Source organism: Numida meleagris, chromosome 3 (genome assembly GCF_002078875.1).
Source record: "Numida meleagris isolate 19003 breed g44 Domestic line chromosome 3, NumMel1.0, whole genome shotgun sequence".
In the NCBI taxonomy this organism is placed as follows: domain Eukaryota; kingdom Metazoa; phylum Chordata; class Aves; order Galliformes; family Numididae; genus Numida; species Numida meleagris.
In genome coordinates, this window is record NC_034411.1 from 45,349,993 (window position 1) to 45,363,689 (window position 13,697).

A 13,697-nucleotide genomic window follows, 5' to 3' on the forward strand; every position below is an offset into this window, starting at 1 on the left:
TAACTTTTGTCCAGAGTTCCCTGTGAGGCTACTGCTGAGAAGATCCTTTTAGGCTTAAGGGAAAAAAAAAAAAAAAGGATAATAAAGAAAAACTACGCCTAAATTTTAAAAGCAACATTAAAATACATAGCACAAGGCATATTAAAGCATAGCTTGCAAGTTACATAATATAGCAAGAAAGCACTGTATTCACAAAGCGTATTTCACAAGGGTTTTGTTCATCCAGGTGGTTTTCAGCTTTGTCTTAATGTCTAAATCTCAGTGAACCTTAAAATAGAGCAATCTGTAGTTGATCTTGTTTCATTCTTTTATCAGCCCAGCGATTTCAATTATATTATCACTGATTTACAATATTAAGTGATTGAATTTCCTGTGGTTGAAAACCTGGTACTATTCAAACTCTCCAGGGATATTGTCCCGATCTGCAAAGTGGGAGCAGGGAGTAAGTGGTTACTGGTATCCATTTTCTGTGTCCATGTCATAATATAATTTATAATCATTTATAAAAATAATTTCTAAAGGCCCTGACAACTCCTTATGAGCAAAACTTGCATGAAAGACCTTTATGATGTGGTTGAAATACCAAAAGTGGAGCTTGGAATTTTTTCTACTCAAAATTTTATTCAGTGGAAAGTATAGATTTGGGCTGGTTGGGACAATTAGCAAACTAAGGGGAAAGTTCATGGCAGAATGTTGTTTTCACAGAAAAAAAAATATGAGTATGTTTCTGTACCTTTAGCTGTCTTAGCATTAACTGTTTGGAGTAAATCATATTTTATAGACTTCTTTTTTTTTAAGTACACATTGAAATACATGATTCTATGGTGAATCTGGCAATTATATACCTACCTATATTTCTAAGGCATACAAGTGCCTTGCATGCTTTGCTCAAAAGCTGATTTCTAGCAGCACTAGGTGACTGGTGATTTCTGTGTAATACTGTGCCTCTCATTACTATCGTATTTGATGTCCTCATGACTATTAATGGATTTTGCCTCTCAACACTACAGTGAAATCAGCAAGTATAACTCTCCCTCCTTACAAACGGGGAACCGATGAGAAGCATAGATTAAGTGACTTACGTGAAAACCACAGGAAGGCTGTGCTGCTGACAGGAATTGAAATCAGGTGCTATGAATGCCAGTTCTGTCAAATTTTCTATATATTATATTTTTCAAAAGTTTTTCCTAAAAATAATTTGCGATATTTTTCTTACTTTTAACATGCAGAACACTTTTCACTTGGTGAGTGCATAACTAAATAGGGTACACATTGCTAATAATTGAGTAGTAGATATTGTGAAATATTTTGAATGAACAGAAGAGTTAATCTTCCAGTGACAGCTCTGTAAGTGTTAGATATCTTGCTTAAGTTAGTATTCTGAGCTTCAGCTAAAACATTTCCACAGGGTGATTTATCCCACCTATCTTAGACATCACATTTAAGTCAGGATAAATTCCTTTCTCGGCGTAACTATCTCTTCGCATTCAATGTATTTGTAGCCTATATGATTTGTTTAGGTTAAATGTTTAATTTTTGAAGAAAGAATGTTGTTGGAGGTGATTAGCAGTCTAACTTATTTGGATACCTAATCCTTGGTTTCAAAAATAGCTTGGCCCAGTGACTTAGGATCAGAATTATTGGTACTGAAGCACCTATTATAGGAGTTACCTACCCAGGTGTCAGCATCTAGCAAATTGTCTGATTTCTCTTTATTGTTAATACAACAGGGTGCTCTAAGGCTCAATTATTCTCATGCTAAGGCATATATTTAAAAGAGAAAAGATGAACTGCATCCTGTCTCTCTCTGTTGAATGAGTCTAAGCAACTCATACAACCGTAGGTATCATCACTGTAGAAATTGAAATTAAATTAAGTGAATCCTACTTTAAATCTCCAGTTAAGAGTAAGAGGCAAAGTGGTGGTGCAATATCCTTAAGTATCTCTTCCAGACAAGTGATCAAAAACACAATCACAGTCTCCAAAGTCATTTACGTGCTTTTGCAAACTGACTTTTTTTAAGCATATTGATTGCATCAGGACTGTGTGATATGTATGGCTGTGTTATATCAAGAGGAAATACCTCTGATAGATGTAATCTGTCACTGTATTAAAGTTGTTAATTAATAATTCATTAATAGTGTTTTGGTCCTTTGCAAAGCTTTTGTAAGTGCTAATGTAAAGTGAGACATTTTATTTCATATCACAGAATACAGCATATAAATCAGAAAGTTATGCATGCTAGAACATGTATATGTTCGTCTACTACACGTTTTAGTCAGTTGCTGAGTTTAACTGAGCTACTGTACAAGCACAAGGAAAAAGGAAAATGGCATCTCATGACAGATCACTGGAACAGGTTGCCCAGAGAGGTTGTGGATGCCCCCTCCCTGGAGATGTTCAAGGCCAGGCTGGATGGGTCTTTGAGCAACCTAGTCTGGAGGGAGGTGTCCCTGCCCACAGCAGGGGGGTTGGAACTAGATCATCATAAAGGGTTCTTCCAACCCAAACCATTCTATGACTTCATGATCTCGTAAATGTATCTGAGCTTTGAAAGTAGGAAACAGGCTGATAACTAGATATCAAGATGTGCAAATGCACTTCGTGTGATCTTTGTATCAGCCTTTGTATTGATCCACTCATTTGGCTTTTATTGTGTGAAAATCACTGATGAGAGTGCTATAATTATTTGGCATGAATTCTGTGCTGAAGCCCCATAAAATCAAACTTTTCAGGCAGAGTACAACTGCTTTGTCCATCTTGCCAATAGGACCATTTCCTACCTGCAACTTAAGAAGGCAGATTGATTCTCATCTTACCTATCCTCTGCTTTTGTGAATCAAAAGAAGAGGAGAAGTGACCAGAGCAGTTTCTCCATGACATCTATTTTAATTTATAAACTGGAAAGAATATCATTTTTTTCAGCTGTGAATTTATAATGGGAATACTGACCAAATTGCAGCCAGGTTTTTGTTTGTTATCCAAAAAAAAGGGAACAAGTGGATTTTGAGCAGTTACAAGAGAAAAATTTATGAAGTACTAAGTACTGTTGTGAGTGCTGTAACATAAAGTTTGTTTTGTTCCTTTAGTTCACTGTAAAGTCATTCCACTCTAAAAGAAAATTCATGCTACTCCCATTTTCTTTGGCCTTTTAGATTTTCCTGTTTTCATGGGGCTGTTTAAACCAAATTCTTTCATTTATTTCACTCTACAGTAGACCAGATTTATAGGTGAATCTGAAGCCTGGTTTACAGTGGTTTTATAGCCACTAGAGTGGAACTGCGCCAGCGCAGAGCCCTAGAGTGGATGTGATTTACATGTTTGCAGCATGATTTGGACTCGTTCAGTTTATCTCAGTTTGAAAACACGGTGAGTTAGACCGGGGAAAGTTATTGCTATGGCATCAGTCATTTTAGAGTGGGCATTTTTTGTCTCTGAGGATACAATGGGTATGTTATTCAATATTCCTGTATGTCAGTGTGTCCACCATTAAATTGGAGACATTTCCATAGCCCTCTAAGTTATCAGTATGGGACTAGATGAAAACTGCAAAAACTAAGAGAATTTCCTGGAAGACCATGGAAAAAAAAAGAACTGCATCTAATATTAAATTAAGTAGATCTTAGACAATTATTTTATCAATCAATTTCATGAAATGTATTTTGAAATGGAAACTGACAATTTTTGCAACCCTTTGGCTCAAAAACATTATACCAGGTCTTTCTGTGGATTTTTTTTTCAATATGTATACAGCATTTATCAGTCTGCTGCTGAACTATGTTTCTGATTTTTACAATCATTTTGGTACATCAATATCAGAGTTCTCACTATTATTCAGAGGAACAACCTGCTATTTTCTAGTTGTTCAAAAGATAACTGACTGATGCATGTGATGTGAGTTGGAGCAAAATGAGCCCTGGGCAGTCTGATCTAGTGGATGGCAACCCTGCCCATGGCAGAGGAGTTGAAACTAGATGGTCTTTGATGTCCCTTCCAACCTGAGCTATTCCATTACTCTATGATTCTTTGTTTTTATGGTTCTATGAAAATGACACCTCATTTAGTGATCTACAAAGTTTGAAACATTTGACAAATAAGCTGAACTTGGCACACAAGCCGTTAGGACAGCTGACTCTATATGTGGGAATGACTCAATCTCTAAGTTTGTGGGGTTGTTTTTTTTTTTCTTAGTGTGCAGTTTGAAGTTTCACACCTGTCTGTTGTGTTGCAGTACAACCGCTACCAGCGCTATGGTGCAGAGGAGTGCGTGCTGCAGATGGGCGGCCTGCTGTGTCCAACTCCCAGCTGCGGCGCGGGTCTGTTACCTGAACCAGGAGTGAGGAAAATAGTATGTGAGCCAGGCAATGGAATAGGCTGTGGGGTAAGAGCATACATTTTTCTACTAGCTCTGTGGAAAACAAATGATATTTTAGGATGTTAGAAAAAGTGGAAAAAAAGAGCCTTTTCCTTTTCCATTGGTGACTCTGAATTGCCCTTTATAAGGGGATGGGAAGCTGTGTCTCTGTAAACTATTGAAATACAAGACCATAGCTTAGGAATGACTGCTTCATTGTGCAGACTATGTCCATTCCAGAATGCTTTGCTTTAACTGGTTTTTAGAAGCTGCTGAATAGTTAAAGTAAGAAACTGAGTTGTACAAATGGCCGTCAAAACGCACTTTGATTTTTTCTCCTTGCACTCAGCAAAGATGAGCAGGATCTTGACCAAATCATTCATTATTATATTAAGACCACCTTTCTTCATAAATGAGAAAAAGGAGAGGGAAAAAAAAACAGTTGGTGATACTGCAGTAGCATTTATTATATATTTTGAGGTACACAATAGGAAGAAACACACTTTTAAGCAGAGACTATGCACAATTAATGGTGGAATTTTGGAAAACAAAAGCCAATGACACTTGGAAATCTTTTTGCTAATAGGTCAAATCATACAGATCAGGGTTTTTTTGGCAGCAGAAATAACAGTACCTTACAAGAATCAATCTGCAGAGAAAACAAATATGCAGAGAGAAATCTATGTATGAAAGAACCTGTTAAATGTTATGTCAGTGTGACTGATATTTTAAAAGTGACTGTTTCTATGCTTGTATTACTGAATTCCATGCAGGGTATGAGAGAAGAGAAAATATCTGTATTTATAAAATATTATCATGCTCCTGCTGTTGTCTTTCTTGTGGAAAATGCACTTTTTATTGTGGTTTTGATGTTGCTCAAACTGATATCATGGAAGAATAATTGTTTGGCGAACTAGGAAGTCGCAGTAACTTGTCTTCTCTGAGTAGGTTAGCATCTGTCGACCTTGGTAAAACTTTCTATCTATCCATGCAGTGGTGCATGTAGAACAGAGTGCTCCCCAGCCTCACTGAGCAGACATAGGGCAATAAAATAAAGCAGAAGGTGGGAGAGTAATAAGAAACAAGACTGAGTAAATGAAAAAAAATGCTTCCAGATTAACCATTAGGGATTGTTTAAAAAAGATAAAATCACAAGTAATTTTTAGTCCAATTTCAGCCTTGAAGTGATGAAAATCAAACTGTTTTCCAGCTTTATCCATCATCATTTTGAATCTGCAAATGCCCTGTAAATAAATTTCACAAAGCATAAAGGATTGGTGTATTGCTTAGCTTAGCAAAGTGTTCTTTCTCCTTCAGTGCAATCTGTGTTGTGTTTGCTAGTGACCAGATCTACAGTCTGGAGTTTAACCTCACCCTTCATTTGGATTATGTAATGCCTTGTATGTGATGAGCTACATTTCACTGGGACTGAAATGAGAAGAAAAAGCCTGGTCTGTAAGCCAAATGTTATTGATATTAAGGCCCTTCCTCAGAATCTGTAATGGAACGTGGTGAAAAAAGCATGTCACTGAGTCTTTCTTTGCCCCCTGAGAAATGATAACCTCAAAGAAGATTCGTGGCAGAATATTGCCTGTTGTGAAAGTCCAACATAATGTGCTACACACATTATGTCCTGCTTCATGCAACTCGAATGTGTCTGCACTCTATCCAGCTAGAACTTGATTACACAGATAAGGTATTATCTTTTTCTGCTATGGAGGAAAAAAGGCAAAAAACAAGCCCAATGTTCTTTACAATATCTAATGCATAGAGTTGTGGAGGACAGGAATTGTTCTTAGTATTGCAAATGACTAGTTCTACTTCATTAGAGGGACGAAGGAGGTTGCTCCTTCTCTTGGGTGTTTCTGAGCTTGCTCAGGGTAGCAGTCTCACTCACTGCCTTGCCAGGGGCTACAAGCCCAGAGCTGGGAATGGCAGCACATGGACAAAAGCAGGGGAGGAGAAGGAGTGCCATGGCATCAGAGGGCAATGGTCAAGTCAGCTGCTGGTAAGAAACTCATTGAGCTGGCTGAAGGTAAGGATTTGCCTACAAGGACACCAAGGCAATTAGGAAAACTGTTAATTTTTACTCCATCTTCTGTAGTCACTTTGAGTGTTTTTTATTTAGAAAGTTAAACTATGGTGAGATTTTTTTTCCAGACAAAACCTAGTCATTTTATTATGAAGGCCTTGCAGTCTTTACGGAATGAGTGTCAGAGAAATCCAGGTTTGGACACTTCAGAGCTCAGGGTTCTCTCACAAGCAAACATTACAGGCTCAAAGAAGGAACATCCTTTTTGTTCATCCAAATAAATTCAGCAAAAGATGTATTGCCATATTTACCTGTGCAGCTTAGGTTAGAGACAAGTTCCTTGCTGAAGCAGCTAAGCAAAGAAATAAGGAAGGCAACATGAATCTGGAGATCCTCTGTGAGTACGTGCATCATACCATAAACTACACTTTAGATGTGTAGAGTCTCTTTTGGGGTATTTCAATTTCTGTCTATGGGTAAAGTTCAAATAAGTGATGACACAGACCCAGCAGAAGAAAATAGATCTAACATGAGTGGTCACTCCTTCACCCAAATGCCATCTTAAAGAAATATTTGTCTACTACACAGAACAGACTGATTGCTTGGGTCTGAACTGCAGTATAGGGGAAGCTAACAACTGTCAGGCAGCTAAGGATTTTAATTAACAGATGAGATTGATCAAGGGAAGGAGGGGGGATAACTTTTTGAGAGAAAGTTGAAACACTAAATGAAAAGATTTTTCAGAAGCCATTTTAGAAAAGGAGAAGAAGCCAAATATAGAACAAGATGGTCATTGGGGATTAATGTAAAATAACTATTCCATTAATCAGAAAAGAAACTGTGTGAAGCATTACCAAATAAGCAAGGAATGTGACCAACACTGTAAAAGAACAAAAAAGAAGAACAAGTGACTGAGCCAGGCTAGGATGCATACTTTTTGCCTTCCTCAGTTTTTCTGTGCTATGTAAAATGAGGAACTACAATCTCTTTTTGCAAAATAATTGCTATCAGTTTCTATGGAGAGCAAAATATGTCTCCAAGAGAGTGCTCTTAATTTGTTAGAGGGCATCTATGAAAATTAGAGATGGTAGATTTTGCTTTATCTCAGGAAATTTGGAAACACCAATATAAAAAGAGCCTGGAGAATATCTAGATAGAACTGTACCAAGAAAATGAGGATCCCTATATTCACCCTTTACAGTGAGGTGGTGATACGTATTCAGGCTTTCAAGCGAAGAAATAGAACAAGGAGAGATTTATTTCAACTTGGAAAATAACGTGCTGATATATTTTTAATGATCATGAACAGTCCTCAGCCATATCCATGTTGCGGTACCATGGACTGATCTCACCCTTGTCTAATTTTTTGCATTTTTTATTATTAGCCATGAACATATTAATTGATTTATCAGAATATTATATTTATACACTGTTTTTCTGCTTTCATTACTATGCGTCATACCTATGTTACTAACTTTTATTGCTGACATACAAAAGTTTGACATATTTAATACAAGAAAACAGCAACAAAACATAGAAGACAGTACATATTGTACCAGCTGGCCTTAGTACAGGAAAAGCTGTAGTAATCAAGGCATACAAGAGCTCTATGAATAAAACATTTTTGTCTTGTTTTATTTTATACTGTGATATCATTTCCTACATATTAAAAAAAAAACTGGAGTTAAAAGTAGGTTAGAGTGGAGCTTCAAGAAGGACTTTACTACTTGCTTAGTAAAAAGTATGCTTTGGGATATACATGTATAGCTCATCTGTCCTGGGAAACTTTCACTACTAATATCTTTCAGTGGGATGGTAACTGAATAATGTGTGATTGCATCCCAACCCTTTCTTCACAATAGCATAAACATTTCACAGCATGCAATATCAGTTAAGTAATCCAAGCAGAGACTTCTGCTATCGGTACAAGCTGGGGGATGTGAGGATAAAGCTCAACCCTGCTGAAAAGGACTTGGGGGTACTGGTGGATGGTAAGCTGGATATGAGCCAGCAATGTGCCCTCGCAGTACAGAAAGCCAACTGTATCCTGGGCTGCATCTAAAGAAGAATGGTCAGCAGCTTGAGGGACGTGCCCCTCTACTCTGATGCCCTTCAATACCTAAAGGAGGGCTGTAAGAAAGAAAAGGTCAGACTCTTTAGCAGGGCCTGTTGTGATAGGACAAGGGGAAAAGGTTTAAAACAAAAAGAGAGCACATTTAGATTGGACATAAGGAAGAAGTTTTTTACCATAAGGGTGGTGAGGCACTGGAACAGGTTGCCCAGAGAGGTGGTTGATGCTCTCATCCTTGGAGACGCTCAAGTTCAGGCTGGTCCAGGCTCTGAGCAACCTGACCTAGCTGAATGAACTCCCCTGTTCATTGCAGGGGAGTTGGACCAGATGGCCTTTAAAGGTCCCTTCCAACTCAAAAGATGCCATGATTCTATGATGCCTTTGGAATGGGAGAACTGAGACTGTGGAGACAGAGCTTTGAGTTCATTAATTCCTAGCTAGCATAGTGTATATAAGCAAGAAGAATAATGTAGTTCCAGAAGGCCTCTTTGTTTTGTTAATCCCTTGCTCAAGGATCCAACTCCTGAATTTATAGCAAAGTGACATAGTTCATGGAAGTCCTGAGACCCCTCCAAATTATGCTAAGATCTGGGATAGAATTTAAACAGCCTTAGGAACAAGCTATCATCACTGATTTTTTGTGGCCCTTATTCAACTCCTCTCAGCTGAAGCTCCAGTCCACAAGTGAGAACATAATTGTCATGGATTGCATTGTACAGTGATAATGGAAGTTTTGTAACCTTGCAAGGGCAGCAAAAAAATTGGGGTTGCTTCACCTCTTTTATACCGTATTTATTACAGAATTTACACTGTATGTGTAAAGACAGTGCCATTGAAGAATATCAAGATTTCAAAAAAAATGTATTCTGTTCCAGGACAGGTGAAATTTTAAGGCTGCAGACTGCAAGAGTTCCCTGAAAAATCAATATATATAGATACTATGTCTTCCTCATATACAGAGGTCCTAGGCCATTTTATCACATAGAACAAAATCTCAAAAGCAATTTCATTTTCCTAGCAATTTTTTCCTGTTGATTTCTTCTTACATTCTTCTTTCATAGCTAAGGAAGCATATGTTAATGCAATCAATTGCAGTATCTTTGTGGAATTAATGGTTGTCTGTCCTTTCAGAAAGATTAATAAAATAGAAGACACTCTGAAATAGTTACAGGAGAAGCGCAGTGCACATTCCCATTGTTTGCAAAGTTTTTTATTATGGTTCATTATCTCCTCTTCATGCATTTCTTAGCATACATGCTTCATCGTCAGTGATATCTGTGTTAAGCATAATAATATTTACATTGGCAGATACTGCGTAATTGGGAAAAATATTTAGTTCTGATGAGACAAATATGAATTATAAAAATTCCAAGCAAAAAGTTCTCATTCATTTAGTTTTGATATTCTAAATGAGGATTTTGTTAGTTCCGGGGTCTTTTATCTGTCCTAGGCAGTGTTGTTTACTTTAGGAGTTTATATCTTGGTTGTGTAAAAGTGCTTAAACTCTGAGACATGAACTAGCTTAGAAATACTCTTTCAGAGCTATTTCACACATATGAAAGCATATAATGGTTTGTAAAATTCCTCAGTCCTGAAGTGAAAATTTGTTTCAACATCTCTCAGTTTTAAGTCTGTTGCTGTAAAGTTTGCCTCTAATGCAATAAATTTTCATGATCAGCAGTGTACCTTCTTTGTGCAAATTCTCACTCTTGCATCTGTTTTTGGCACAAGATTCCATATATACTGCCTGATCAAAACATTTGAAAGTCTCTCTAACCTAAAAGACTTAATTTGTAAACAGAGGTGCAGAGAGAAATGTTTGATTCTTCATTAGCTGCAGCAGAAAAATCTTGAATGTATGTAAAGAGAAAATAGACACTTCTTAAGATTCTTTAGGATTTAAAGATAGCCAAGATGAGTAGTGGTAATTCGAGACAGTCTTTGAAGATATTTGGATTGAAAAAGGTTTTACTTCTCTAATCAGATTAATAAAATGTCATGGATGAAGAAAGGCTGTGTGAAAAGCAATCTGAATTCTTGTCTCAGTTTTAAGAGTGGAATAGCAATGAAGGCAGTAGTGCAAATAGGAGATTCTGGGGTTTTGAAAAACAAAGTAATAACTCAGAAAAGAGAAGACCTCAAGACCTTAATGTCATTTGCAATATGCTAAAATGGAAATAGGAGATAGCCACTATCTAGTACTATCTGTAGTTAAATTGCTGGGTTACTCTTTGTTATTACATTTCAGGTATCTGTCCTGGTTCCATATGTCATTAAATTTTTCTCTTAAGAAAATTCACAAGAAATGTATTACCATGGCTAAGGTAATAGCTGAAGGTATTGCTGAGATTAAGAAATGGTCTCACAGTAGGAATGTTTCATAATATGCTATAGGGAGCTTTTTCAGGGAGAATGAAAATGAGACAGACATTTTCTATTATGGCTAAGTGCTGAGCTGCTTAGCATTGTGCCACCAACTCTAGCCAATCATCATGTATTGCTTTCTTCTGTTGAGTGGGCACTCTAGTCTTTAGAAAGTGGAATTCCATCTTGTTGATGTGTTATGTTTCAGTAGCTAAGCAAGCTGTTTCATTACTAAAATATGACAGGCTTTCTCAGAATGACCAAAATTATTTTTGGATTTTTGTTTTTTTCTTTCTGGTAATGTTTTATGTGATTTAAAATGAAGTCTATAAACATGGGACTTCTTAAAATGTCTATGTTTTAATAAAAGCTTTGTACTAGAACAACACTGGGCAATTAACAAATTGTATGTATTGCTGTCAGGGTCCATTTTTTCCATTGCCCATATCTTGCAGTTCTGCAATTCATTGATCTTGTGACTGATAGGAAGCTCACCTGTCAACAGTGAGTGGATAAAACAACCTAGAGAATGTTTCCATTACTGGTATGATAGATCACATTCATTCATATGACTACCAAAACCAAAACAAATACTTTCTATGAGGAGAATAAATCAATTACTTGTGCTTGGTTCAATAGTTAAAATAATAAGTGCTTTTTTTCTTTACCTCCCAAATCACAGAGAACTAGCTGGTAAAAACAGTGTTAGAAAACATCATCTGACTCTCTTCAACTCTAACTGGCGTGGGCTTGAAACACCACTAGCTTTGTCTACTAGATGTCTAGAATAATATAAGATGTGCCAAATTAAGTGATCAAATTCTGTATCCCTTCATGTATATAAGGTATAGCTTTTCCCTGATTTCTGCATCATGCAGACATCTGGAAAATAGCTATTCCACATGAACATTGAACATTTTGTATTAAATGTACAATGTCTTCAATGCACTGACTTGATTTATTATTTAGTGGCTTACCTAGTACTTCACCATTTAAAATCTGCCAGGTGTGGTCTGAGGAAGAAGGACCAAGGAGGTGGAGACATGAAGTAGTTACCTGATAAGGGAATGGAGGCTGCTGGCCTCTGTAATCTAGCATGAGAACATAGATAGCAGAAGTGCATTGCTTTTGAGTCAGAGAAATTGTATTAGAGAGAACTAGGATAAAAATCAAATTCTTGCTTATAAAGCAAAGTCAAAACTGGACACATAGAGCTATGACAAGAGGGGATAAAATTGGTCTGTATGAACCTAAACTAGCTCAAACTGTGATTTGTAGACCAGTGTTTTGCAGAAAAAGAAATGGTCCTTGTTTTACTGATTTATCTGAAACAGGAATTAGCTGAAACTGCAAGTGTGTCAGACCTGTTTTAAATTGAAGGCTGAGATAAAACAAGAGTCAGATTTAAAATCATGTTGTCAGTTGCTTTTATGATTTATCAGCTATATCATAGTCCCTGTAAACTGCTAGACTGAACAGTCACCTAGAAGGCTGCTGGGAACTTCAGTTTTAGTGACACCGAACAGTCAAGTTTGTCCCTTGCTAATGTTAAGATTCCAGAGCTGAAGCTGCCTTCAAATTTCTTCATCTGTGGAAAGGGTAAAGTGGCATCTGTAGTGAGTAGAAGAAATGTGAACATTTGTACAGTTTAAAATGTTCACTGCTTATTGTAAATTGATACCAGCACACTGACTTGGAGGAATAGTTTCACAAAAGTGCATTGTTGAGTGGACTGTGATTCCAGTCTTTTGATGATTGAAGTGCTCTTGCCTAATTAAAATAATTGGGCTCCATGTAGCAGTAGCTGGGTGATAATTAATGGTTTATGATGCTCAGATTATATGAGATGAACTCACAACTCTGTCACACCTTATATATAATGGAAGTTTGTGACTTGGAACTAGTTTTTTCTCGTTACTCCTGTCCTGTTCAACAAAGTGCCTAGAAATATGTCTGACAGTCTGGGGACTATGTTTTATCATGTGGCTCATCAGAAAATACAAGGAAGTGTAACGTTAGAAGTAAAGGAGAAATAAACCCTGATTATAGAAATATCCATTAAATTCTGCACATATGGGAAACTAACCTTTGTCTTCTGGCTTCATATTCCATTTATATAGAGAGTAAGATTATTCTCGCTCTTATGACAGAGGGAAATGCTGGTGGAAAAGTATAACCATCTTAAACCTACCTGTATTTCCTTCAGCTAATGATTAAAACTCCTGGGTGTAACAGGCTAGCTGAGCTTTCATGCTTACACAGTTTACATACTGACTGCAGCTGTATAAGAGATAAGGTGAATACAAATAACTTGTAAATTAGCAGAACTAGGGGTTAATGGAAAACTTGGTTTGAAAAAAAAAAAAAACAGATCTATCACTGAGGCAGTGGAGGGGGAACAATAATGCAATCAGCAAAGACTGTACTTCTAGAGAGAGGCAGCAACCAAAGGCAGGATCCTCATTGTGTGAGAGGCTCATTTGAGCAATCTTCTTAAAACTTTCTGAATTTGAACAGGAAGGAGAAACACAGGCTGAATGCAGAAAATTGCTTATAAATGAAAATAAATGTGAATCAAGGTAGGATTATTTATTGCCTTTCATATCAAGGCCTCCTGAGGCACTTTGGATTCTATTACTGCATTAGTGTAAAATGCAAGAGCTACTTAATCAATGGGAAATGATAAAGTAAAAAAGATAGGAGCCAAACAGTAAGATCTTAGATTAGAATGAACCTATTGACTGGCAATTGTAGCTTAGCCATGGAAAAAAAGTTCAAAGTTCTGAATGCTAAAGAAAAAATGTACTCTTTGGGCACCACAATACGCAGCTTTTGTGGCACTTGTAGTCTTTGCTTCATTGGATGTCAGACTGAAA

At 37.0% G+C, this 13,697-nt stretch overlaps 1 protein-coding gene across 2 annotated transcripts in view; it reads left to right on the forward strand.

Moving 5' to 3' along the window:
* Nucleotides 1-13,697, forward strand: part of PRKN (parkin RBR E3 ubiquitin protein ligase) — a 712,245-nt gene that overhangs the window by 592,626 nt on the left and 105,922 nt on the right. For both annotated transcript variants that reach the window (XM_021391068.1, XM_021391066.1), the window contains exon 9: nucleotides 4,232-4,381. In XM_021391068.1, coding sequence (XP_021246743.1) covers nucleotides 4,232-4,381 — 150 coding nt within the window. The remainder of the gene's footprint in view (nucleotides 1-4,231; nucleotides 4,382-13,697) is intronic.